Source organism: Ylistrum balloti, unplaced genomic scaffold (genome assembly GCF_031769215.1).
Source record: "Ylistrum balloti isolate Yb309-2 unplaced genomic scaffold, AGI_CSIRO_Ybal_v1 Utg369816, whole genome shotgun sequence".
NCBI classification, from domain to species: Eukaryota; Metazoa; Mollusca; class Bivalvia; order Pectinida; family Pectinidae; genus Ylistrum; species Ylistrum balloti.
In genome coordinates, this window is record NW_026781986.1 from 384,069 (window position 1) to 409,922 (window position 25,854).

Sequence of the window (25,854 nt, forward strand, 5' to 3'; positions counted from 1 at the left end):
ATCTCATTTCCTACATAGATCATTTACTTCTATCCCGCACTCATAAAACACTGCAGACGACAGGTCCGCCACTTGAGAAGTCACCTGGTCGCCTCAGTAATGTTTGCAAACCGCAGCATGGCGCCTCTTATTGAGTTACAACTAATTTACTGGCAATTAAGAAACTTCTAATTTCCAACAAATTCAATTTGTGTTGACTGCACTGTGGAAAAGTGCACTGGTTTATTTTCTGCTCTGAAAATACGTCAAAATAAAGTGAATAATCGACAACATGCCCAAAATACACCTCGCATATCACGGCGATAACAAAATTTTTGAAATCTCACAGCAAAGTTTCAAAAATATCGTCAACTCCACTTTGTTAAAAAGTCAACCGCGCAGTGAAATAATTCGATCACACTATCTATGAATCACTTTGTCATTGGAGTCACAATGGCTCAGTCGGTAGTATATCCATACCCGGAGGCGGTTTGTGTTTTAGTGTATCCTTATGTGAGCCATGGTCACACAATTACCCCGAAAAGCATGTTTCGACCCTCCAGCATGATGTTCACTAATTCAACCACCATGCACCTACCAGTGGCGATTATAAAATTTTTGACGATATCACTGTCAATGCCACTTAAAAAAACGCAATAAAAATGTTTTGAAATCTTTCGCTATCTATTCTATAAAAATTTGAATTAATATTTTCTGGGGTTTTTTTTATACAAGACAGGATATAATTCTTTGGCAAATAAATATAATGAATGAGAATAAATAGACAGTTAAGGGAATAAGGTACATTAATTGACGTCATAACAAACTAAGCCTGGTTTGGTTTAAGATACAAAAATCCAGACTAGTCGAGATGTTACAAACCAGACCGGGCCGGGGGCAGTAACTCTTTAATTCAATAGATTTGTTGATTTTCATTATCAAATATGTATATGTATGTATGTTTCGAATGGATTCAAACTTGGATTGCAGGAGTCCACTAGCACCCTCTTTCACCTGCATCGTACATACCGATCTTACCTGTAATACAGACATGTATGTATTTATTACATCATGACTATTTTGATGAACTAAAGTATCAATAATAGTTATTCTTTAGTCCGTGTTGTTGTAAATGTGACCCCCATTGAGAACATCTCCTGCCATGCCACCCTGTCAAGTTGTAGCGCCCTCTTCATTAACGTCTACTGCATGCAGACGGTCCCGTAAAGCTTCCGTGCCCGTGTGTACATTTCAAAGGTCGGATGTTCCTTCCGGGATCAGTAGTATACTGATGGAAGCCGACAGTCTAGAAAGATTGTAGTTATTTGCCTGCCATCAGACTGCAAATGGCTTACTTGTTGCTTAACAGGTTGGGCTTAGCCACGGGAATATGTCTGAGCTATGATTTTTTCCTTTAGATATAAATATATACTGTATTTTGTTTTGCCCCAATCTGCCACTTTATTCCGCACGATACCTTTATCTAAAACGTTGAATACACTCATTTCTTGATGATAAAATCCACTATTTCCTAGATTGTCAAAGAGATAAACGAAACCCTTAGATAAAATAAATAAAAAGTTTACACGCACTTTTCATCTACATAAACAACAAGAAAAAGTATGTTCAAAACACGAAAATTCAGATGGAAAATGAGATAATTGTGTACTAGAAATATTGATGATTCTTTCCCGTGACGTTCAATTTAAGCTGTCAGACAGCCCACATTCAGCTAAATGTTTGACAGTGTTGGCGATATGGTGACACTTTTATTAGTTTAGAAACACGAGAAAGTAATGTTTTGTTATCTGTTTCGAGAGACAAGTATTGTATGTCAGCTCAGATTTTTTGCTTGTAGTATTATCTGTGAAATGTTTGGGAGTGACATTTAGACACATTGCAGAAAATTGCCAAGTAATATTTTGTTTTTAAACAACGCCTTCAGTAAATGTTGTTGACGAGAATTTCTATATATTTTTTATACAAATTCATTTGAAATTGAGAGTAAACAGTATGTACACGTGTACATTTCAGTTATTCATAACAGACATGGGGCATGAAAACGACATTCAGCATAAGAAGTAAAAATGACATTTCGATCAACGAATTTACTGCGTAATTTGAAATTATTTCGAAGAATAATGATTATTTTCATATATTCTATAGCGTTCTCTAAGATTTATACGAGAAACCATACTCGTTCTAGTAATATTAAAAATTCATTTATTTTCACAGATGTAGTCGAGCTTTGCTGTCATCATGGTTGACGTGACGTCATGATCTCGCCTGTCTTGTTGCTATGGGCGCTACTTTCCGTTCTCGTTTCCGCTCTCAGCACCTACTCTTTCGTCCAGCCTGCGTGGTTCGTCACTTCCGGTCAGTCCAACAGCTTTGGCATGATAAGCTTGTGTATGACCCGGATTGAAGTCTCGCACACGCCTGACTACGAGATTTGTGAGTTCTATGGTGGATATTTTAACCTCGGAAACTTGCCGTCGGGAGCGTGGCAGGCGGCATGTGTGTTGTATGGAGCGGGATGTATACTCTTGTGTTGTGGCGCTTTCCTAGCCGTGACAACTTCCTGTATTCCGAGTGACGTAGTGAAGACGGTGACCGTCATGGCCGGCTACGTACAATTTATTGGAGGTAGGTCCTGGTTATACTTAATATCCATTTCTTCACAACATATCAACCATTCCTGTTGGCCGAGATAAAAGGTCGAAAGGGGCCTTAATGTGGGAGAAAGGCATATTTTATCCCGTCCGAGCGAAAGTTCATTATAATCAGTATAATTTATTACTCCTATGTTAATAATTTGATATTAAGAATAAAATGAACAAAAACAATTTAGTCCTACTTGATTTCATAAAATGTAGGTAAATTGTTATGTCTCAAAACATTTAGACGGAATCAACCTCTCCGGACCATCGGAGCCATTTGTAACATCTATACTGGCCATTACGTCATACCATACTAAAGGTACTTGAACAACTGGATCAGTGGAAAAACGGATTAGAGGAATAAACGGATTAGAGGAATAACGGATTAGAGGAATAAACGGATAAACGAATTTGACATGAAATATTTGTATCACTTGACTGGTGAGTAGTTAGATAGGAATATGTTTATATGTCTATATGAAGGTGACGTTGATATATTGTTGTAATTATCGAATTCGTGTAGCATAAGATCAGCTGATTACTTCCAACGGTCAGTAGTCTTGACCAGTGGTCAGTCAATGTGACCAGTAACACTGACCAGTCAGACGCAAAATTACTTTTACTCCTGGGTAATTTTGATGACAAATTATGACGGACGCTTTTGGATGGTACGGACAATGAAAGAATTTCTTGGACGCTGACCGTTGGTCGGTTTGACCAGATCAACGTAAATTCATCTCGTACCTCCCTCGTGGTCAGTCCGATGAGCAATGGAGGCGAAACAAGTGTCTGAAATATCCCAGGAGCGGTCAAGAAATTGATGTATGCGGGCTGATGACTCAGACAAGCTTCAGGTCATAATCTGAGAGAAATGTTTGATGTCTCATAAATATGACAATCACGTGCATATATGAGATGCAGACATAAAAGGTCACGGTTAATGTCTTGCATGCTAAGTAATATAATTCAGGAATGGATTTACCATCGTAGGAAACTGATGCAGTGAATCCATGTATCACTTGTGTATTACCAGCTCACGAACTGCCAATAGCTTATATTATAAGTAATGTAAACAATTTGAGGCTTACGCTCTACATAACTCGATTCATCGAATTTGTACTTCTCCGGTTGTTGGCATTCACACCACCAATGAATGCCATATGGAATAAGTGTAATGCAGAACCCTGTGAATTGTGGACATTTCATCACCATACTACTCCCGTTGGCGCTATATGTCATAACACTATCCAGAGTCTATCTTTTATATTCCTATGCTCCCTCTCATTCCTATATACCAGTTACTTCATTACACACTAGGCCATCAATTATCCTGTCTATTTATTTTCCGTGCAATATTTTCATCCCACGACGTCACTTACATGAAGTGGCGAAGAACGTAACATCTCGGCAAACTCACGAAATTTCACACTCAACACGGCATTGTTCTGACGTGTGGTCAAATTCACATTCATCTGATCGGGGACCACGACAAAGTTGACCAAATTTTCCTCGATTTCGGTCTGGATGAAATTTACCAACAATTTTAATCGTTTTATAAAACAAAGTTCCCATCTGTCGAATTTGTATTTAATATGATCAGTGCCTATATAGGGATTGAACAATTTAAAAAATCAAATGATATGAACACCAATCGGATACACACATACATATCGGCTTTGAACTAATTGAAAACCTGAAACATATTTTCGTTTCTGCAATCGTAACTGTTCAAAATCCGTTTAATAGGTATGTTTACGTTAAATAAGTAGATATCATAACTAAAATTTGCGTCATTGCGCGTGCCAACCTTATATATTGAAAAATATTACGTCAATCAAATACTTGAGTCTGGCTAGAGTCTCATGTTACACGAAACGGGGCGAGAAGAATCGATATGACAATGCCGTCATAGCAATATGAATTAAATTTCATTTTGTAAAGTTTTCCAAAGAGCAATTGAAACTCTGTTACTTTAGTACATTTAGATCTTATTTCATGTCATCGGAAATATAAGAACAATGAAAATTCATTTTTAAACTTTAAACATCACTAAACTCAATTTTATTTTTACTTTGTCTCGCTGTATATTTAGTCACTCCGTTGACAGAACTACTGAAGAAATTAATTTCAAAACAGATAAGTTGTTAGTGATAGTTGATAAAACATATTCCCTTAAAAACGATAGGGACGAGAGACACTAAATATGCGGCATTAAAACCATTTGCATGTGTTTGAGCGTTTATTCTCATTCCTCCGACATTTGAATTCATAAAAGCACAAATGTATTCGTAATAGAAAAAACAGGAAATGTTTTCCGGTAATACCGTGTCGATGGATTCCGAGAGGTAAAATTAATGACCGCATACATACACATTAGAACCATCTGCGGTTCTGCCGGTCCCGCTGGCTCGATTTGCTAAATGTCGGGAGACCATACAGTGAACCATTAGCGATAGCCGTTTCCATCCATGCGTAATTGCCTAATAAACGAAACAAATCCGTGTGTTAGACTTCTCGTCATTGGGGAACTGTGACGCTATTGACAAAGATAGCCTACTTCATTATCACGCTATCAATTGATTCTGGCCCAATTAGATCGGCATTTTATTGGACACACACTGTTTAATGGGTCCAGCGGTGTATTAGTGAATATAACCCAGTCGACCACCTATTGCTGACCGTAATTCCAATTACTGCGGGACTATTAAAGAAGTTTTCCTAAATAAGGAAGACGGCAACGGTGATCAGTAATCCGGGGCCTGATTTAGGTAATTTATTTAGCGGAAACTGGTGTGGTTCAAAAGATTTTTTTTATAAATGTTAAAAAAGAATCTTGCACACAAAACAGATGCGGAAATTTCTTTCCGTTGTGCGTTTCGCCGCATAGATGCCAGCAGTACATCACCTCCCTGTCATTCAGTTCTTTCACTACCACTGTTACGGACATTTTCTAAGATCTGATAGGACTGAGCCAGGGAACAGAATCCAAAGCCTTCCTGAAAAGGCGAAAATTAGCTAAAGGCTAAAATAGAAGGAAGATCAAATCTTTATCTAAGCTCATGGATTGGACCACGTGAGGAACAAAAAGTACATTGGTATTAAGATGAGAGGATTTTTTTAGCAGTATGATAAGAGATTGACGGGCATATTCTGCCAGCAAATGTTTCATTTTCGGAAAAATCTATATTGATATACATGATTGTAAAAAATGACTAGTAGAACATTGCTCGAGATATCGAATGACGTAGTTTGGTGTCCGGTATACATGTCCAAGCCCAAGTGACGCCAAGTAGTCTGGACATTGCATCTCCATATAAGGCCATGGTCCCTAGAGGTCCAAAGTGATTGGACGATGGTCGTTTGGAAAACGATATCATGTTGTGTTTGGCATTTTTCACGGACAAAATATGACATTTGCTTTTTGATCTTTATTTCAAAAGAGTTCCATATGATCGTAGTTGACTACTCATACAGTCAATATCATTTCGCTTTATGAGTCTAGATTGAAATTGGATAACCATGTATATATATAACACATACAACATTTCATGATCAAACGGAATTACTTTACATAATATTACGTTAACCCTTTCATGTTCCCATGGGTCTAATATTGTTGCTGCAAAGTACTTCATTTTTGAGGACACAAATTTTGCTATCCGTTGTGCACCCTGGAAAATTTATCCAAAAAAGAAACACTCTTTTGATCCTTCTAATTTCAATGTTGTTTGGAATACTATTTTCGCGTTCAGATATTCCAAAAGACATTCATTGCGTCAACAACGATTCATTTGCATTGGAAAACAAGTAATAAATAACAAGGACGCGAAATTAAGCACCTCCAAAACGATTCTAATCTACAGGATAAGCCTATTTCCTTTGTCGAGATACTTTTAGAGTCTTTTCGCCATATACATGTGTGCGTTATCTCGTATATAATATCTGAAATCTTTTTGAATGAACTTGCTGTGAGAAAAGTGGAGACGGAAAAGAAATTACCACGTGTATACAATGGGCGTTCAAAACCAATGACCACTGACCAAGAACTTCTAACAATTAAACTGAAGAAAACTGACCATAACTAAAATAATTAACACGTGTCACGTGATCAACAATAAATAAATAAATGTATTGGCAAATGCAATATTTGAAAATTAAGTAGAAGAGCCCTTGACCTTCGTTTGATTAGAAAATTTAATTCGACAGCAGGAATGCGGTAAATGATTATCAATAACAATCAAATTGTTTAAATGGAAGTTTAACGGACATTTGTAAATCGGGACCTCTTTATCCGGAATTGGAATCTAAGGTCAACATTTTCCCATAACACTAAACAATATTAGGAATTAAATGACTCTATTGGTTTCACATATCTTTACTGCATTGTGTATGATAATGGTACGTGACTTTACTGCAGAACAACAGCTAGTTTAACACTTAGTGACAGTGTGTATTAAGGTTATTTATAGAACAATTGCAGCTGAAAACAGCCATTATCTCAAATACCATCTATCGATTCCAAACCAATTAGACAACAAAAGACACGTTAAACGGCATAGAGAAAACAACAGTTTGTAAACCATGGGCAATAAATCATAATGGTAAAGTTCTAGTGTCGACTATTGGTCATCACTGGTCAAACAGTAGGATTAAAAAGGATAATGGGTATATGATAGGTTGGCGAAATCATGATGTTTAAAACGTCTTGTAGGTTGGTTTTAAAGGGACATGGTCACATTTTATAGACTGTGAGAGACAGGAGATCTGTTTCAAATATTATATTTTCACTGGCGACACATCTTATTTTTTAACATAGTAACGGTATACTTTCTTTTTTAATGTGGATCACAATTATTACTTGTCTGTTTTTCTGTATAAATGAAACGAGAACATATAAAACTGATAACTATTGGTCATCATTTTTTTAACAGAAGACAGTACTGCTTTCTACTGTCATCAGCCAGCTCGATAGTTTTAAATCTTAGTAAGCGGCTATTTTGTTCTTGATACCATCTGCTGAGTCCGTCTATAAATACGAAAAAAGAAGAAGTGGGGGGGGGGGGGGGTTGGGGGTTGGGGGGGGGGGGGCGGTATTTCTGCTCTTTGAACTTCAAAAACCATAGCTACCAGTTACGAAATCAATTTTTAAATGTTGAATTAATTTTCAGTGTATAGTTAATTTTAAATATTGCAATTTACATCGCGTCTAAATATTTTTTTTCCCAATTCTGTTGTAGTCTAAACATTACACTATTCTGAACCGGGTGAAATTTCTGTGTTCTGTGTGTGCGATTGACTTTGACAACTACCTAGATAAGAAAATAGCATGACCTGTCAACGCTTACAAGGAACGGTACAGTTTGAGAAACACGACGGATATCGGTTTGTTCGCTGGCTTTTTATAGACAATATATAATCAGGCTGATTGAATTGTTTACAATTTCAATGAAACTTTTAGAAAATATGATTTAACTAAACAGACAACGGTAATAGAAATACATTTAATTTAGAATAATTGAAGTCGGGGGATTTATTGAGAACGTTCTTCATGCATGACGTTATTAAAAATAGATAACTTCTCTCGAATGAACTCTTCAAATCACTGAAGAGATATTCGTAACAAAGTTTGCTAAAACACCCTCTTTTTAATTGCAGTTATTGTATTTTCCGTCCGCCACAACATCACAGATACAATCTGTGTCCATTCATATCGAAAACATCTCCTAATTGTAAGCAATAATGTCAGAAATTTTCTGGATTGATTCTTTTAATAGCTTCCAGAGAAAAATGATATACGTTTATAACCGTTTTCATAGCTGTATGAATGTCATGAATTTCTATCACTGTAAGTTATAGGAGTTATCTCCCGAAATAAGCCATTAATTTACTACAAAATATCATGAATGAAATCACAGTCGGAATTAAATGCACAGTTTCAAAAGTTGATGTTTCAAAATAACAGAAATAAAGTTAAATTATTTCTGACGTACGGATGAAGCCTTAGAAGCCACACGTGTCATTTTATGAGACAATATTCATTACTCACAGCGTAATAAAATATGAAATAGGACAAGCTATACTGATGCGGAAGTAATGAAATTGCCATCAAACCGGTGCGTTTATACGGAATTCTTACAATGAAATTTACATTCTAGTTTTTTACAAAAATTATCGATTTTCTATAACGTACAGATTTTATGACCCAGACGCTGTAGAAATACAAAGATTTAAGGGTATTTTTCTGGCTTTGTCTTTTATGATCGTATATTTACCGGGTGTAAACGGTATCATGTTGAAAACATCGCTAGTCGATGGGGGTGGGGGTGGAGTGGAGGTGGGGTGGGGTGGGAGATCGCGGGGGTATTGTTTTACGTCGGTAGGGGATCTCTTTACAGAGAATGCTGCAAAATGTATGTACGTAAGTTTTGATATTGTTTTTATTTTGCCTTGTAATATAGAAAAAATACATCACTGAGCACTAGACCTATTTATGTATCGATTTCCGCAAACGTTTTAAGCTGAAATCCCCGAGTTTTTCCAACACATTGCAACTTTCTGTGATATTACATGTTTGCTTACAAACATGGTGAAGATGATTAAGTATGAATACTATACCTTCATAAAGTCAGATGTAACAAGGGGCATAATAGATCTTAATCGCTAACATTTTCTACAGCTCAAAACGAAAATATTGTAGGTAACTTTATTTCTGTAGATTTGAATGTCTATTCCCAAAGCATGGTACTACACACATACCATGACCCGAGACCTAATGGTTATCGAAAAAAGGTCGTTTACAACCAAATTAGCTCATTTGATCCCTGTGACATTGCAGGTGGTCAGGGTCATTCATTTGGACAAACTTGGAATTCCTTCACCCCAGCACGATACTGGTTGAATAGCATGACCCGGGACGTCTTGGTTATTGAAAAAAGGTCTTTTGAATATCTTAATATATTTGATCCCGGTGACCTTCAAAGTAAGGACATTAATTTGAACAAACATGGCAGCCCTTCATCTAAGCATGCAGTTACCCCAATATCATGAGCCTGGGGTTTTTGGTGATTAAAAAGAAGTAGTGTTAAATGAAACGCATATGACATGTGTGACTTTGAAAGTAGGTAAAGTTTAGCGACTTATCTCAGCATAATACTAGCCAAACGAGCACGTGAGCTGAAATTAACAGAACCCCAACCCCAACCCCAACCCCATGCGCTTACTGTGAAACCTGTTTTATCTGACACTCAGTCTGATCACAAATTATCGATCAGAGTAGACATGATAGGCTGTCTAAATACAAATATTTTAGTTGTTGTGTTTATCGTATATTACAGCAATAACTTTTATTATAAGGAATACCGGGTATTGGATACGAGATAGTCCGTGGTCGGATTGGCCAGGTTTCCCTAAATCTTCAGTGTAATTCTAATGCTTAATATATTTTAGATGCAAAGGTTTGTTACGTGAGTTTTATTTTTCAAATGGAAAACAAACGCCTTTCGAGGGAATGTTTCAACATTATTTTAATAAAAATATATCAATAAGATTGAAATTTCAAACTATGAGCTTCAGATTTAGACTTTAAGATTACAAGATCTATACGTTGATAACAATGCTTCTTTTTATCTGTATTTGAATTATACGAATGGTCCTATATTTGGCATGTATCTGCCACTCGCCGATAGTATTTCAGTGAGACAACACTGTAAAGATAAAAATGACTTCGCAAAGAGTGTTTTGATTGACAGATCAATATGAAGTTTCAAAGTACGCCGGCATCCAGAATTGACTAAAGTACATTGTTACATCGTTTGTACCTTTTTCCTGTAATATTTTACCATCTCGTCACACTTTTCTTCATCTTAGCGTACATAGGATTATACAACCGAAAAATGTTCTTACTCCTTACAATATCATACATTATGTGTGTCAGTGCTAGTACGTTCCACACTGGTCATTTGTCTGATGAAGGTGACCGTGTAGTCATCGAAACGTTACTCTCTAATCTTCTACTGGTTGTGTTTTAAGAACTATTATTCTATGTTAAAAGTTCTTGTCAAGGAGTCGTTTCATAAAATCGTTTTCAGGTTAAAACAAAAGGGTAGCATGTGATACATTTAAACAAACAAACAAACAAACAAATCAGGAAGTAATATATCGGTACCAGGTTTGCCAATCAAAATTTCTGTATTGTATAATTGATCGTTGAGTTTATAACATATACAGTTACTGTCTGACTTCATTCATGCATTGTTAAATAGTTTCTTATGTTAGTAGGGATGAGCAGGTTAAAACGCCGTAAACAGCTAGCTATCATAAAAGCAAAATTGTCTTTATAATCTTTTCATATGATCAAATCAGGAGAAGGGAAATTATTAGCGAGACATTATAATGTGTAGAGACTAAAGTTCTTGATATCCTTCGCTCCAAAATACAAAGAGAGAAAAAAAAAGTCCCTATTTTGATGTAATGGATTATGCAACCCAAACCATCAGATACGTTCATGAACATCATTTGTCCCTACCAAATCGTGGACAAACCAGTTTAACGGCTTCCGCTGTTATAATCCTCCGGAGAATTCGACTTCAATAATCTAATAGATTTTGCTGGTATTTCCTCCAGCCATTACATCGACTGTCCGGAAACCTTCGTCCGGGATTGATTTTCTCGTTATACTTTCCTGTGGTTGGTCCAATTTGATCATTTACAGTCTCAATCGTGTCTTCGATAACATAGACGGGAGCTGTCCGTACTTTCGTATTTAACAACGCCTCTTACAGGCCAGTTAAGACAGTAAACAGACTCTAGGGAGAATGCGCAAGATGTGGTCTGAATGTCCAATTTATGGTATAACAAGTCAGCTTTGTGTTGATCTCTCCGAACAGGCAACATTAGGCTGTGTCTATTTTTTTGCATGTTTAACGTCTAGCACTAATAGCGAGTTTAAGTGAAAACCGTCCATTGAATAAGCTTTCTTGCTTTTGCTTGATAGGCTTAAGGATCGACTTTAGTTTCAAAGAAAATATTGAAAACCATATATGCTGGGGAAAAAAAGCCACACACATGGGATTTTGGAGCGGATTACACGGATCAATTTCTGTACATACCAGTGCGTAAAGCACTACTAAAGAAAACGTAATTCCGGTTCTGTTTTTATTCTTTACTTCCAAATATAGAAAGATGATTGATTTAGACTTATTTTGTATTCATATAGCCTTCCTTTCGGGAAACATCAAAACCGTCATGTGATCCTTGACCCCTCTCAAATGATCTCTGATCTACCAGATATGATCCTAGATCCTCTCTGGTGCCCTCTAAACACATTCACGTGACCCAATACCCCTGTCACGTGATATATGGACATTTATCCGTGATCTCCAACATTCTTAAACGTGATTCCTGATTTCATGACCAACTTCACTTTTGTCTATGAATATTTCCCTCCCGGCCCCCTCCCTTACCCCGATAGCCATTTTCTATTTCATAATTCTTTTTTTTTTTTGCTAACATCACCTCATTCACTTCATGGTATGAAAGAACAGCATCTTTTCGACTCCAGAAAACTACTTTTAACAGATTCAGAAAATTTTGGACACTGAAGAATGTCTAGATAATCAGCTCTAAGAAATAGTAAAAACAACAGAAGCTTTACTTTGTCAATCCTTTACCTCCTCCATTAGAAGACGGTTTTGGAGCTACAGAGACCTGGGGGCGAAAATATATGCTTGTAAGGAGATTTCAGAAATAACTATACTCCTTCACATTGCATGTGTAATCTGCTCTCATCAAGCAAAGGAAAATGTCATTTTCCATTTCATTCCGGCTTTGCTTCTATTCTGCACAAACCCATAATTTAACAATTTCTTATAGAACAGAGCATTTCCGGTAATCGTTGGAAAATCAAATTTAAGCCTCATTGTTGGATAGCAGGGACGCCATGATGAAAAGCACGATAGTTTGATTCTAAACAGAATCACGTAATCAGAAATCAATGTTTCATTGACATCTAGACCCGAAATAAAAACCAAATTTGTTCGCGAGAGTGAATTAAGGCACCATAATTGTTTGTTGTTGGATCCAACTTGGCATTCCACACAGCACTCCCCCTACTCTCGTTCTCCTTAAAGGTTGCCATCACAGAGGTCACGAAAGGTCACGGCTCTACAGCTCTGTAAACGAGTTTTATATTACTTCAACAGAAGAAATATCATGTGCCTTGTAATTTCGTTTCTCTTACATAGCTCTCCTAGAGTTAGAGCTTGGCTCAACGCTAATCTGGGTCATGATATTTCGCTCTATGAAAATTAATTTACAGTTCTGCAATTAATGTGTAATTCAACGTCATATTTTGGAAAATGTTTCTTTCCGGAAACTTCCGTATCCACGTGTTGATTCCGAGTAATCCCCTTAAAGGATATTTCACATCCGTCTGTGATTAAAAAAAGGTATGAGCTTACAACAATTCCTCAAACAAAAATAGCCAAGCTTGATTAGTGTTCGAGATTTCAGAAGCTGGCTGTGTGCTATAACATTATTTTTTAAACTCAAATTACTCTATTCAAATGGCTTTTTGACTGTCCTGGGGATTAGAGTTTTACAGTTCCGTGAAATAATTAATTTTCGTTGGATTTTTTCCTTTCATTTCGTACGTACGCTTTATCGGTAAAATCATACGTCCTTGACCTGTAAAATACTTTTTAAGTAGATTCATCATATTTATCCCCTAAATCAAATGTCAATGGTATATATATATATAAACGACGAGAATTGAGCCCAATGAAAATATCTTATTTTATATATGTGTAATCATTATTAAGCAAGAGATGTCTGAATTTTGGGGTTCCCCGCGAGAAACATCTGAATGCATTTCTGTAGAATACTTATTTTCAGATAATATTAATACAATAATAGCCATGTAAGACTTTTTGTTCATTTTTTCTAAATATCAAGAACAGCAAACAAAATTTACCTCTAAATACCTTTAAGAAGCTCTACTCTCGATGTCGGAAAAGATTATTTTGTATTTTGTATCGACGTCACTTGGGATATGTTTTCTCTCTAGACACCACCTCATTTCTGGCCTTGGTATGGAGTGTTTGCCAGAGTCTGACCTAAGCCGATCAACCTCCTCAAAATGTACTTCGTGCATTCTATTTGTCAAGCAACATTGAACGGGATACACGAGAACTGCTCTTGGATTCTTTATCAATATTAGGTGGACGTTGGTTTATCGCGTTGCCGTGTTTAGGTGACAACATTTCAGTGGGATGACACTATAAAAGCGTCCCTGTTGTCATTATAATGTAACGGGGTGGAAATCACGCTTCCGTGTTTCATTGTTGACATTTCAGTGTGTTGATGCTTTAAAAGTGTTCCTGTAGTCACTATAATGTGAGGAGATAGGATGTAATTTTCTCGTATTGAGGTGGTCATATTTCAGTGTGATGACACTTTAAAAGCGTCCTTCAAATGCCCTCACATGACTCTGTTTTTCTATCTTGATTTAATGCGATATTCTATGTATAGGAACATAGCAAGACCTGGTCTAGATAAGGAAGGGAAGCAATAAGAAAATTTAAACGTAAAATTGTTGAAACGAGGGGATGTTATGAACGAAAGAAAGGGAAAATTATTGTAAATAATCAATCATCGATTTAATTCAGACCGGTTCATGGCGGAATTCATAGATGGAGCACGGAATTTTAATTCTATCCAATGTTTACACGCATACTCATCTACCTTTGTGCTTTAATTCATATTTCCCCTTCGTTCAAATCGCCCGTTGTCTTCCGCCCTTCCTTGAATAATTCTTGCTATTTCTTCAGAAATAATATTGATGAAATAGCTCTCGTACTTATTTTCCTTGATCCCAAGCAGTGCCCGCTCCATTTTGAGACTGATCAGAAAAAACGACAGGCCAAAATAATCGGCCATCAGTGATTTTGAAAGTGGCATTTTGCATGAGATATCTTTTGAGAAGTACTGGATGGACTTTTCAAAAATTTCATACATAGATTTTCTTTGATACCTGTTCCAAATGTTGCGCGCCGCATTTTGAAACTGATCAGAAAAGGAGACATGACCGAAAGGCAGCCACCTTTTTTTGTGATTTAATAGTTATAATTTGTTACCAAACGAAGTACTAGCAACATTCCGATATATGACTGAATGTTGTCCTTGATCCCCATTTGTGCATTGGTCTGTTTGGTGCTGATCGGAAAAAGGGAAAGGTGGCTATCCTGAACGAATCAATCTCCAATTTCATATGTATGATCCCATGGGTCGTCGGTTTTGGATTGTGTATTTTTAACCTTATCTGAATAACAAAATGGTCGTTATATGGCCATCTTGTATTTTAACGTTCGTCATCCTGAAAAGTATGTTCTCTGTGGTCACTAGTTGCGCAAGTCTGATTTTGGGAGAGATTGGAATGAAAAACAGATCTAATTTATCAAGTACTGATTAAGATCATACAAATGCGGGCGTCAGGATCTCTATGGGATCTCTGAATTAAGTATCATTGAGGGTTTGTTACTAATTCGGTATTTAGGCAGTTTGACTCTATTCAATGTTTTTATTCAATATCTTATCTTTTCGGACACCAAATTGGACCATATCAATATACAGTTTCATTTAAGCAGCTTCATTTGGCATTCATGGGCAATGTGGATGTCGTGTAGATCAGTAAACACTCTTTAGCGCTGCATATTGACTTTAAGCTTACCAGATTGTTATTCATGATGTCAAGAAATGTCAACTTAACAGTTCAATATATATATGTATCATTTTAAAATTTTCATCAGGTATAAAAGGGAGACAATTTGTTCACATTACTAGCCGATAATATACATCTGATTTTTTGTGTGGTTATTGTTCCCGTTAATGGTGTTATAGGTGTACAGCTGGCATGTAAACTTGATGTTTTTCTATTCAGAAAAAAAAATTATTAATATTTTCAATTTCGACGGAATATTTTCCTAGTGCAGTAAGTCGGTACTACAGGGTTATTGCGATTCAGCGTGTTCCTTTCAAGAGACTTTATTCAGGTTTTCAGTGTCGTTTTAACAAGGTATGTCTCCAACCGACGTCATTATTTACATAATTATGTAGTTTATACAGGTACAACGTATCCCAGAATTCCGTGGGAGCGACACGTCGTTAGTGAGATCTCACGCTGTGTTGTCGTTCATTTGCTGGATAAAAAACGGTAGACAGTTTCCTGGAATACAATAACAGGTTACCAGTCAAGACCCGTATGTCACGAAAACCACGAGATTTCGCGATATGTGTACTTTCGTGTCATGCTGTGGTATTTACAGACACCGGCACATAATATAACTAAATTAGCCAACTTAGACCCAGAGAGGGCCCGGTCGCATGACTTTTCCGGACACTTCTGATGTACTCTTTGCTGCAGTTTCACTAAGTGTAATAAATCACCAAAGTTACAAACTGGCGACCTCAGACCGAAATGGAACATTGAGACATGGAGAGTTAGAAAAAACAGAGAATCGATAGATACGGAACTGTTGGGAGAGAGGACAAAATATATCCAATTAGATTTCTCGGTACGTTTTTGGATTTGGATATTTATCTGATATTGTGGGAAACCTGCAATGGTACAAGAGAAATAAAAGAGAGACTTCAAATGTGTCGACGATAAACGAAATGTCAGACGAAATAAGCGGCATTACAATAAAAATGAAAGGCATTAGAACGAGATGTTACTGTAAATCGTTAAGTGAGTTATAACAAGGTTCCTTACGTTAAGTAAAATGAGTAGCAGTATATCCGGGTTGTATTGTTCATGAATTAATGTCGCTTAGCTTGTGCGTTAGTGGCAGTGTATCGAGGTTTTATCACAGATACATTGACATTATGTCGAAGTTTTTTGGCGCTTTGTAGATTTGTTCCCTGGTCCGCTGGTCACATTCACATAATTTTACATCCATATTAACAGTTTCGAATCTGTATCCTGTTTTTGAGAGCGTTGGCAGTGGTTTCTTTGGCTTCCATTACAACTAAGAACATTTAAACCCCAGCTTATTTTCTGACGTCCTCTAACTTCAACAACCCGTTCACGTTCTTCTGATGACACTTTTCCCCATGCGACACATGTAATTATATGACAGGTTGATTACCTTATATTTGAAAGGTCGTTCTAAACCCCATCCCTTCCTTTATCTCTCAGCCGTTACGATATTTCAACAGTCATTTAGTCTTCATATTAGTTTACACGTGGTTTTAACGATCGCTGTGTTACTATGGTACCCAAACGTTCCCGTATCTGACGGGAATTTTGCTGCCAATTTCTGACCGGATCACACATTTAAGGTTGTCGCTGTCTACAGTTGCCAAGGTCAATAAACAAATATGAGTATTTATTGTGTCTTTTAGGGACGTCTGTTGCCGTTTATCTGCAGCAGACAATTTGTTTCTTGGCAGAAAATTCATTCTCAGTACGAACAAAACATCCTCGCCAACCGTCAATAACACTTGCTTTTTTTCAATGATAAAATACAGGGCCCTCATAATTTGTGTAACCTTGGTGATGTATGAAAGGACGAGGATGGCTGTAGTAGTGGTAGAGAGCGCCATCTATGAGACGATGTCAGACGTTCGATTGGATTTAATCATTAGACAGATATATAAATTCATCAAATAATATTCTATGAAAATTAACCGGTAAGTACAATTTTACCTCCTTAAACCAAAGAGTGATTTTGGGCTCATCATCCGAAGAGTCATCGGTATAGGAATACAGCCCTTGGTTACGTGTCTCAGCGATTTGTTTTCAAAACAGATCCTAATTATATGATAATTTGATAATGAAAACGTAAGGTTCACCATTAGGTACAAACTAGAGACTTTGGTGTGTGTGTGTGCGCGCGCGCGCGTGTGTGTGTGTTTGTGTGTGAAAGATTGCATTGCCAATGGCAGAATGGAATACTACACGAACTCCTGAATTTTACACCAAAGTCCGGTCCTCTTGCCCAAACAATCACTTCATAGAGAGGCAGAGGACACGTTCATGGAAAAAAAATTAAATCCGGATTGCTTCCGAAGATGATGGGATCACGCTCGGACGTTTTTTAGATTTCAAGTTATCACACTAAAATATAGTGTTATCACACTGACTTACCAGTCCTTCAACATCTTATCTTATGCTGATCGAGCGACAAGCAGATAACCTGGAGTATCGTGCTAATGAATTTGGTAAGTCACGGCATTGGGGCAGATAACCTTTACCTTTCCTCATTTAGTCGAAAGCTTATCACCAAGGCCAAGCTTGAAACAGTTTCAAGAGAGACTTGAGAAAGGAAAGGGTCTTTGGGCAGCAGGCAGTTACCCAGTTCAGTCGCCTCTTATGATCATGCAATAGAGACATAATGTTAGATTCCTAAGTCCTAACTGCAGGGCAATGTTTCATTAAGGCCACGATACTCAGATGGAATGTTGACTTTTCGAATGAAGCAAATCTCACCAAGAAGCTAATTTTAATTTCACAGAAGGCTGACTGATGAAAAGACCCGTCTTAAAAAAACGACGTTGAGTTCCCAGAAAATCGCTTACTTTATAGAAGATACTTATTATTTGGTTACAAAATTAAATAACTTTATATTTAATATAATAAATTTACTATCAGTTTACTAGAACATCGATTAAAAGTCAGAAATGTTTTTGCGTAATTCTGCTAGAATAAGAGAACGCTGTTATTGAAATACTGCAATGTAAATGGGCCTGTAAAGCGATATTCAATGATATTCGGATCACATAGGACCATTTGATATTGCTTTGGGCGAAATGTGCGAGAATGAGACAACCTGTGTGCGAATCATTTGCTGATTCTTAGCTACATTTGACTTCTCCTAATGCCTCCCTAAACAAACCCTCACTTTTGTTATCAGCTTACCATCTATGTTAATATTTTGGTGGTGGATAATTGCGAAACATTTGAAAAAAAGAAGTGTTTTTTAAAGAACTGAACTTCCTTTTTTTGACGATCAGCTTTAGTGACCATCAACAATTGACTAACCCATTGTCAGTATAATGTGATCGTGTAGGGCGTCATGATACCTGTCCAGGTTAGATATTACAGTGTGATGACACTATAGAAGTGTCACTGTAGTCAGTATGATGTGATCGGGTTGGAAGCCATGTTACCGTATCAAGGTTATGACATTACAGTGTGATGACGCTATAATAACGTCCTTGTCGTTAATATATTGTGACGGAATGGGAATTCATGTTCTGGTATTTAGGTGATGACATTTCAGTGTGATTACACTATAAAAGTGTCCCTGTTGTCACTATAATGTAACGAGGTGGGAATCATTCTTTCGTGTTTCACTGATGACATTTCAGTGCGTTGACGCTTTAAAAGTGTCATTGTATTCAGTATGATGTGATCGGGTAGCCATGCTACCGTATCAAGGTTATGACATTCAGTGTGTGGCACTGTGAAACACCCTAATTTGTATTATCTGTACTTGAAGTCATTGCCATCTGTAATTTATGCGGGATTACCAGGAAATAAATCAATCGAATAGTTTTAAAACAATTCAACGTGACGATGAGTTCTTTAAAAAGATATATAAAAAAAGTTTCTTTTTATTGATTTAACGGGTTTTATGTCCACCATTACAGTCTTTCGGCGTTTTAGCCGTGAAGAAATGACGATAAAACGAAAAATAAGGAAATAATGTTTGTTTACAAAATCACCCATAGCGCTATTACACACACCTGCAATTGTTTGTCCACCAGCCAATGATCTTCTTAATACTATTGTAGTAAGAAGTTTGAATACAACTTCAATGAATGTGAATTACGTCCTTGTAAGAAACCAATCAATTTTTTACATTACAGTCCATTTTGTCTAAAAGTTCATCCACACAGGACGAATACTTGACCTTACAATTCAAAAATCTTTTCATCGAATGGATTTTCATAGCATGCAATAGTTCCCAGTGAAGCATTTATAAAATTAGATCATAACCCTCAGGTTGTGAAGGCCGTGTATTCAATAACATCTCGGACTATAAAAGGACTACATATTAGCAATGTGACCACTTCAACAACAGCGTTTTCATTAGGTCTCTATTGAATACCTCATAACACAATAAAAAAGCCTCGCTTTCGTTATAAATTGAATAAATATTGACGCTAATCACACTCGTCCGGTATGGAAGTGTAGCACAACGGGAAGCGGACGATCTCGTCTGTTATTGAAATCTCGAATTCAAGTAATGGTCACGTGATTTTGATTGACAAGTGTCATTAGCTTACTTCTTTTTCCAATATGAACATGACGTAGAAAGTATTGTCAACCTGCATAGTCGTGAAATAGATTTTCTGGAAAAATAGTCAATGTCGACCTTATTTAGGTTTTTATTCTATTTGATTTATTTATTTCACGATTTTATTTGACATTTCTTTGATAAGATGAGTATCAAAAAGATAAAATTTATATTGAATGTAAAACCCATTTCTAAATGAGAAAGGGAGATAAATATATAAACACAAAGATACAAAGCTACTTCAACCAATAACATGCTAGCAATGCTTCGAGACAAAAATGGATCACAAATGGTGAAAACTGGGTAAGCATAGGCAAATTATCAAGAATATTTGAAAAAAAAATTATTGAAATTTCACAGAAATGATTTTTTTAACTGCCCGCAGAGCTGACAATACTGACAATGTGGAAATAAGTCAGTAACTTCATGAGCAATTTAATTACGTTTTAGATTTCATAGTTCCGTCTTGGATTGATTTACTACTACCAGAGAAATAAGTTACATGCACTTTTAATTGATTTATCATTCAATAAGTTTGCATCATTAGCCTGTTGTGTATATACAACTCGAAAACACGACGCAATCAATAAAGCGAGAGACACGCTGATTTGCCGGTCGAGAGTAATTTGTTTTCTTTTGGTACAGCTCTGGATTATTCTAGAACATTATAATATCACGACATTATATATATTCTTACGATGTTCTCTATTATTCGAGGCGGAAGTAGCATTGTCAAAATGATATTGATTTAAGAACGTTCATAAAGCTATGAATTCCATTCCTTATTTCACCGTTTGTATTTCATTTGTTTGGTGAAAAAACCGGGCAGGGGTGAGGTTGGGGTTGGTGTGAATGTATCGGGGCGGGAGGATGGAGGGAGTGGGATAGGAGTGGGAGTAGGGGTAGGGATAGGGGTGGGGTGGGGTAGGGATAGGGGTGGAAGTGGGGGTAGGGATAGGGGTGGAGGTAGGGATAGGGGTGGGGGTAGGGATAGGGGTGGGGTAGGTGGGAAATCTTACCGATGCTTTGCTTTAGTAACAGGTCCATGCATCTAACACAGAAGACAAGACAAATACACTCCCTTGAGGTTTATGCGTTGTAAAATCCTTAGAATGATGTAAATCTTCTCTCATACGATCGATTATAAGCAGAATTGCGTTAAGGGCGTTTGTCGATACACCTCAAATACATCTATATTACTAAACACGTGCTGCGTATTTTGAAATGTTCGTTCAAAGAATGTGCGTCTAATTGGCTGACATAGATTACTTACCGTCGAGACTTGGCGAGAGTATTGATCTTTAAACCGTAAATGCAGCTTGCACGTGCACAAGACATACTATACAAATGTATGTAAGGTCCGTGTTTAACAACTGTATAGGCTCGGCTATATGTTCATGTGGCAATAAACACATCATAGTATTACATTTCTGATTTAATATCATGTCACATTCAATGGGCCTATTTTTTGCCAGAACAACAATTCGGAGATGTTTTACTAAAATAATGTATCACAAGAGAGTAGTATCATTAACATCAATTGAATTAAGTCCGTTAGTACCAAACATTTTGGTAATGCAAAGGACAATAATTATCTTTCTACACGAGAGGTTCGCTAGCACAGCATGCAATGAACATATAGCCCTGAAACAAATATATATAGGATTGCTTGAAAACTAGGCCCGAATTAAGCTTATGAAATACTTGGTTCCGGCTTAAGCACTACAAGAAATATATATGGTCAGTGTCTTAAAATATAAGCTGGATTTTGGCTCGGGTCAGAAAGACAAAAGTGACTCGCCTGACCATGTATTCTATTTATCCTGCAACGTTGAAAATAATTGCTCCGCGCGGAAATATAGTTCCAAACTTCAGATATAACAGCGATTTTATGAATTTTCATGACCCGACATTTTCATTACAACATGTAAAATCGCTCATTGCAACAACTTTTTATATTTCTAAACGTAATATTTAAGTAAACTCAGACAGTAATTACCGCAAGTGCTAAAATACAGCTGTTTTCCGTCACTGCTGAATAAAGCATTTTATATGTGGCAGGTGTAATCCGACAATGGCAGTGCAAGTTGCGGGATAGAATCCCGTAACCATAGGGCATGCCCGGAAGGAGCATATATAACAATAATCTTTCGGAATTGAGTCAGAAAAATTGGAATAACGGCACTTATCGAGAATACAATGAGTGCGGCTGAATACTTTGAACTCATGGCGGTATATGAACAACTTGGGGATTGAATACCGGAAGACAAGAAGACCGTATGCCCATGTCTAGCCGCTTTCGAAATGAAGTGTTGACTTGGCTCCTCGCCAAACATGCAAAATTCAGCAAGAAAATCCGAGACTATTTAGAAACATTTGTTGAACTAGGGACTAGGGTCACATTCAACATCGTAATTTCATGCTACATGGTGCATACGTAATTTCTCGGATTGCGAAATATTGATAGATCTTTTGTAAAAATTTGGCAGTATGATTACTCATACTTTCCATGAACGCAGTGTGTTGTTATCTTCAGGGATTCATCATGTAGGTTTACTTAGTATTGAACCATTTATCATCTATCACCTTATATAACGCCACGCGTAAAATTCTAGAATGCTCATACACAAGTATTGATTAAGAATTGTGTGCCGCGATATTTTGCATGTAAATAAATATCTGGTGATCTATTCAGAATCCCTCGGTCGATATCATATATATGTATATACGATCGAATGAAATAACAATTAGGAACACACTCAATATTCTTATCGGTTTTGTTAGGGTGAATTTGCAGAGGTGTTCCGGATGATTCTTTATATTGTAATTTGGTATACATTGTATAATTATATATGAGCTATGACCAGAGAGTAGGGGCGAGATGAGCCGTTACCATGGATACGGAAATACAACACGGAAATAAAAATATGAAATCAGTAGCCTCACTAATGACAGGAAGTTAAGAAAACCATAACCACGGCACTGATGGGGCGTCATTTGGTTCCCCACCCGTAACCTTACAATGGTTTCGCTGACGTTGGGAAGATAACCTGATACTGATGTGACGTCACTGTACCCCCTCTCACAAACACACACCACACACATGACCATCCCTACTGCATTTCCATTCCCTATATCCTTTCTCATCCCTTACTAAAAGCCCCAATAATGACAAGAAACCCGGCCCTGATTTCACGTCACTGTACTTACCCTTTCTAACAGAACTTAACGATAGCCTCACTTATGAGAAGACGCTACAATGATGTGACGTCACATACGTCCCTTCTAAATCAACGTTTTCCTCGCTTGATACCCGCATGTTGTTATTATCCTAATTACGGCACAAATATAGAGAACAGTGCAATCTTAAAGCAAGACGTTAAATTGAAACCAATGTCGTAATTCAAAACGACAAACTACTTCGCAATAAGACGGTCATTACCAATCCCCAGTTGCGTGACGTCACAAAATACTTTTACCGTTAAAGTGCTCAAATGACCTCAATAAAGCAATTTAACGATGTGTTTAAAACTACTCAACTCCAATTGTATGCTGGCGCGCCATGGACCGAAGTAGACCATGTTTTGCTGTGTTAACGAACTGATGCAGTATCGTAACGTGTACGTAATTATAAGTTAATGTTTTACTGATACCGTTGTCTTATTGTTCAGGTTATTATCGAATAGATCAATAACCATTTGGTAAGTCGGTCAGGAGAATAATGATTCCTAAAATGCTGACACGAGGTTTTTTTTTTAAACAGAAAGAAAAGGCTTGCATTGCTATGTCTTCCGTTTACTATCAGATCCCAAGATATTGGTGCGACTTTGATGAGAACGCGACGAGATCAAAACCCGTGTGGTGATGGTTTTGAAGACGAAGGTCACAATTCTTTTACCTGTTCATTATTTTCTAATTGTAAACTCTGTTGATTGATGCTTTGTATGATTTAGACGTAGATTTAATATAGAAACTATCTTATGAAGCGGCAGTGAGGTTTACTTATATGAAATTAATTGTGATATTGTTAGATTTGTTCAGAAGCTTATAAAACAAACAAAACACTTTTAGTACTCCTGAATCTGAACCGTATGTAGTCGGCACCGTACTGCCGATGTACTCATATATTTGCGGACAAATTATTTTCGTGGAATGAAATTTATCGGTTTGGTATTTTAACATCCATCAACCGTCCTTCAGGCTGCATGCAGTATAAGAGAGATGTTAGGGGGAAATGCGTCCTGACAATTTGACAGCTGACTTAACAATTTCGTCCATTCGCCAAATCGTAAACTGTCATCAACGACCTCGGTCATTTGCACTCTTTGCTTGATAAAGGAAACGGATATTTTCGAAAACTCGCAAACTACACTTTCGATTGTTGCTTGCGTTAAAAATAAACATCTCAAAATGTGTGGACATCTTTCTCCCTCTGGATCGAAAGATCGAGGGAATATTGTTTTTTGTGCTGTCTGTTTGCTTGTCTGTTTTTAACTTTAACCTTGCCCACATCTATTACACCGTAAGAGGTAGGGCTTTCATATTTGTTATGTGTGTTTCTTTTGACATTTGACCATGCGACCTTGACCGTGGCATTTGACCTACATTTGAGTAAAAAACATTGGCCATGACCATTGCATCATGAAAGGAATGGCTTTCATATTAAGCATGGATGTTCCTTGAGACAAGACCTTTCTGATGGTACCAAAGGTTTTTACCATGTGACCATGGCCGTGACCTTAGTGTGACCTTGGTGTGACCTTTGACCTAGATTTGAGGATGAAAAACAAAAACAGAAACAAAACAAACGAAAAACAGTAAATATTAAAACAAAAATTATTTCCAATTAGTGCTCCATATCGGATATCATGAAATAGAGTTACATTTATATTGATATTTAAAGAATTTGTCTTTAACACGTGTACTTAAATTTGAAATTCATAAATGTTAGTGACATAAAAGAAACATCAAGAAAATATCAACATGTCAACATAAGCATAATTCAAACTCAAATTCCATAAAACTAGGGCAAGATATGGACAAAAAAGATTTACATGGAGACTCCTGAAAAATTACAAGAAGAATTATACCAGATGTTCCGGAAAAGTAAGCGTATTCTGCTTCATTGACGACACCCGCTATGTAAATATTGGTCAATCAAAGTCAGTAATGTCACGTTCTCAAATGAGAACAAGGTAAATGAGTTTTGTATGACATCGGTGCAGACGTCTTTCCCTGAACCGGAACAAAAAGGTAGATGCATTTTAATGAAACAAGAAGAAAAAAGTTTGTTATAACACAAGCTCAAAATTGACAATTTGGCATTACATCTAACAGTGATAAAATACAGTTAAATCGATAAATTACACACAATAACGATTGCACACTATAACTGCTGTAGTGCATAAGTGTAAGAGAGCCTAGTTTTAGCTACAGATCGGAGGATGTGATTGATTACAGTGTAACGCCTAAAATGATTAGTTGAAACCGTAATCAAAGTTTATTGCGATATAAATTCTTATTGGTAGATATAACAAATTCTGTAATTGGTTGCCGTAGTTATAACAGCGTCTGGGATTGGTCATTGTGGGTGTAACAGATTTTGCGATTGGTTGTAGCTGATGGTCATTGAATTATACTGATAGTAATAACGACGCCCTACATATCTTCTTTGAAATCCGATTGGCGACCCCGAAATAAAAATGTTTCCAAATCTGGAATGCTAGTACATGGATAGTACTATCAACTATCTTTTTATATAACAATGGTATAAATTTTGATCAACTTTGGTTTAAAAGCAACTCTTAATTTCGTTAATCTGTCTAGTCATCGATTTATATGTATCCTTTGAAAATGGAAATCATTATAAAGCAAGATTTTGTTTTTGTTTTGTTTGTGTTACCCCTATCTTTCATCTT

The 25,854-nt window shown here is 36.8% G+C and overlaps 1 protein-coding gene across 2 annotated transcripts in view; it reads left to right on the forward strand.

Moving 5' to 3' along the window:
- LOC132544939 (LHFPL tetraspan subfamily member 2a protein-like) overlaps nt 1-25,854 on the forward strand; it is a 45,007-nt gene that overhangs the window by 10,253 nt on the left and 8,900 nt on the right. For both annotated transcript variants that reach the window (XM_060208602.1, XM_060208603.1), the window contains exon 2: nt 2,215-2,625. In XM_060208602.1, coding sequence (XP_060064585.1) covers nt 2,256-2,625 — 370 coding nt within the window. In that variant the 5' untranslated portion in view covers nt 2,215-2,255. The remainder of the gene's footprint in view (nt 1-2,214; nt 2,626-25,854) is intronic.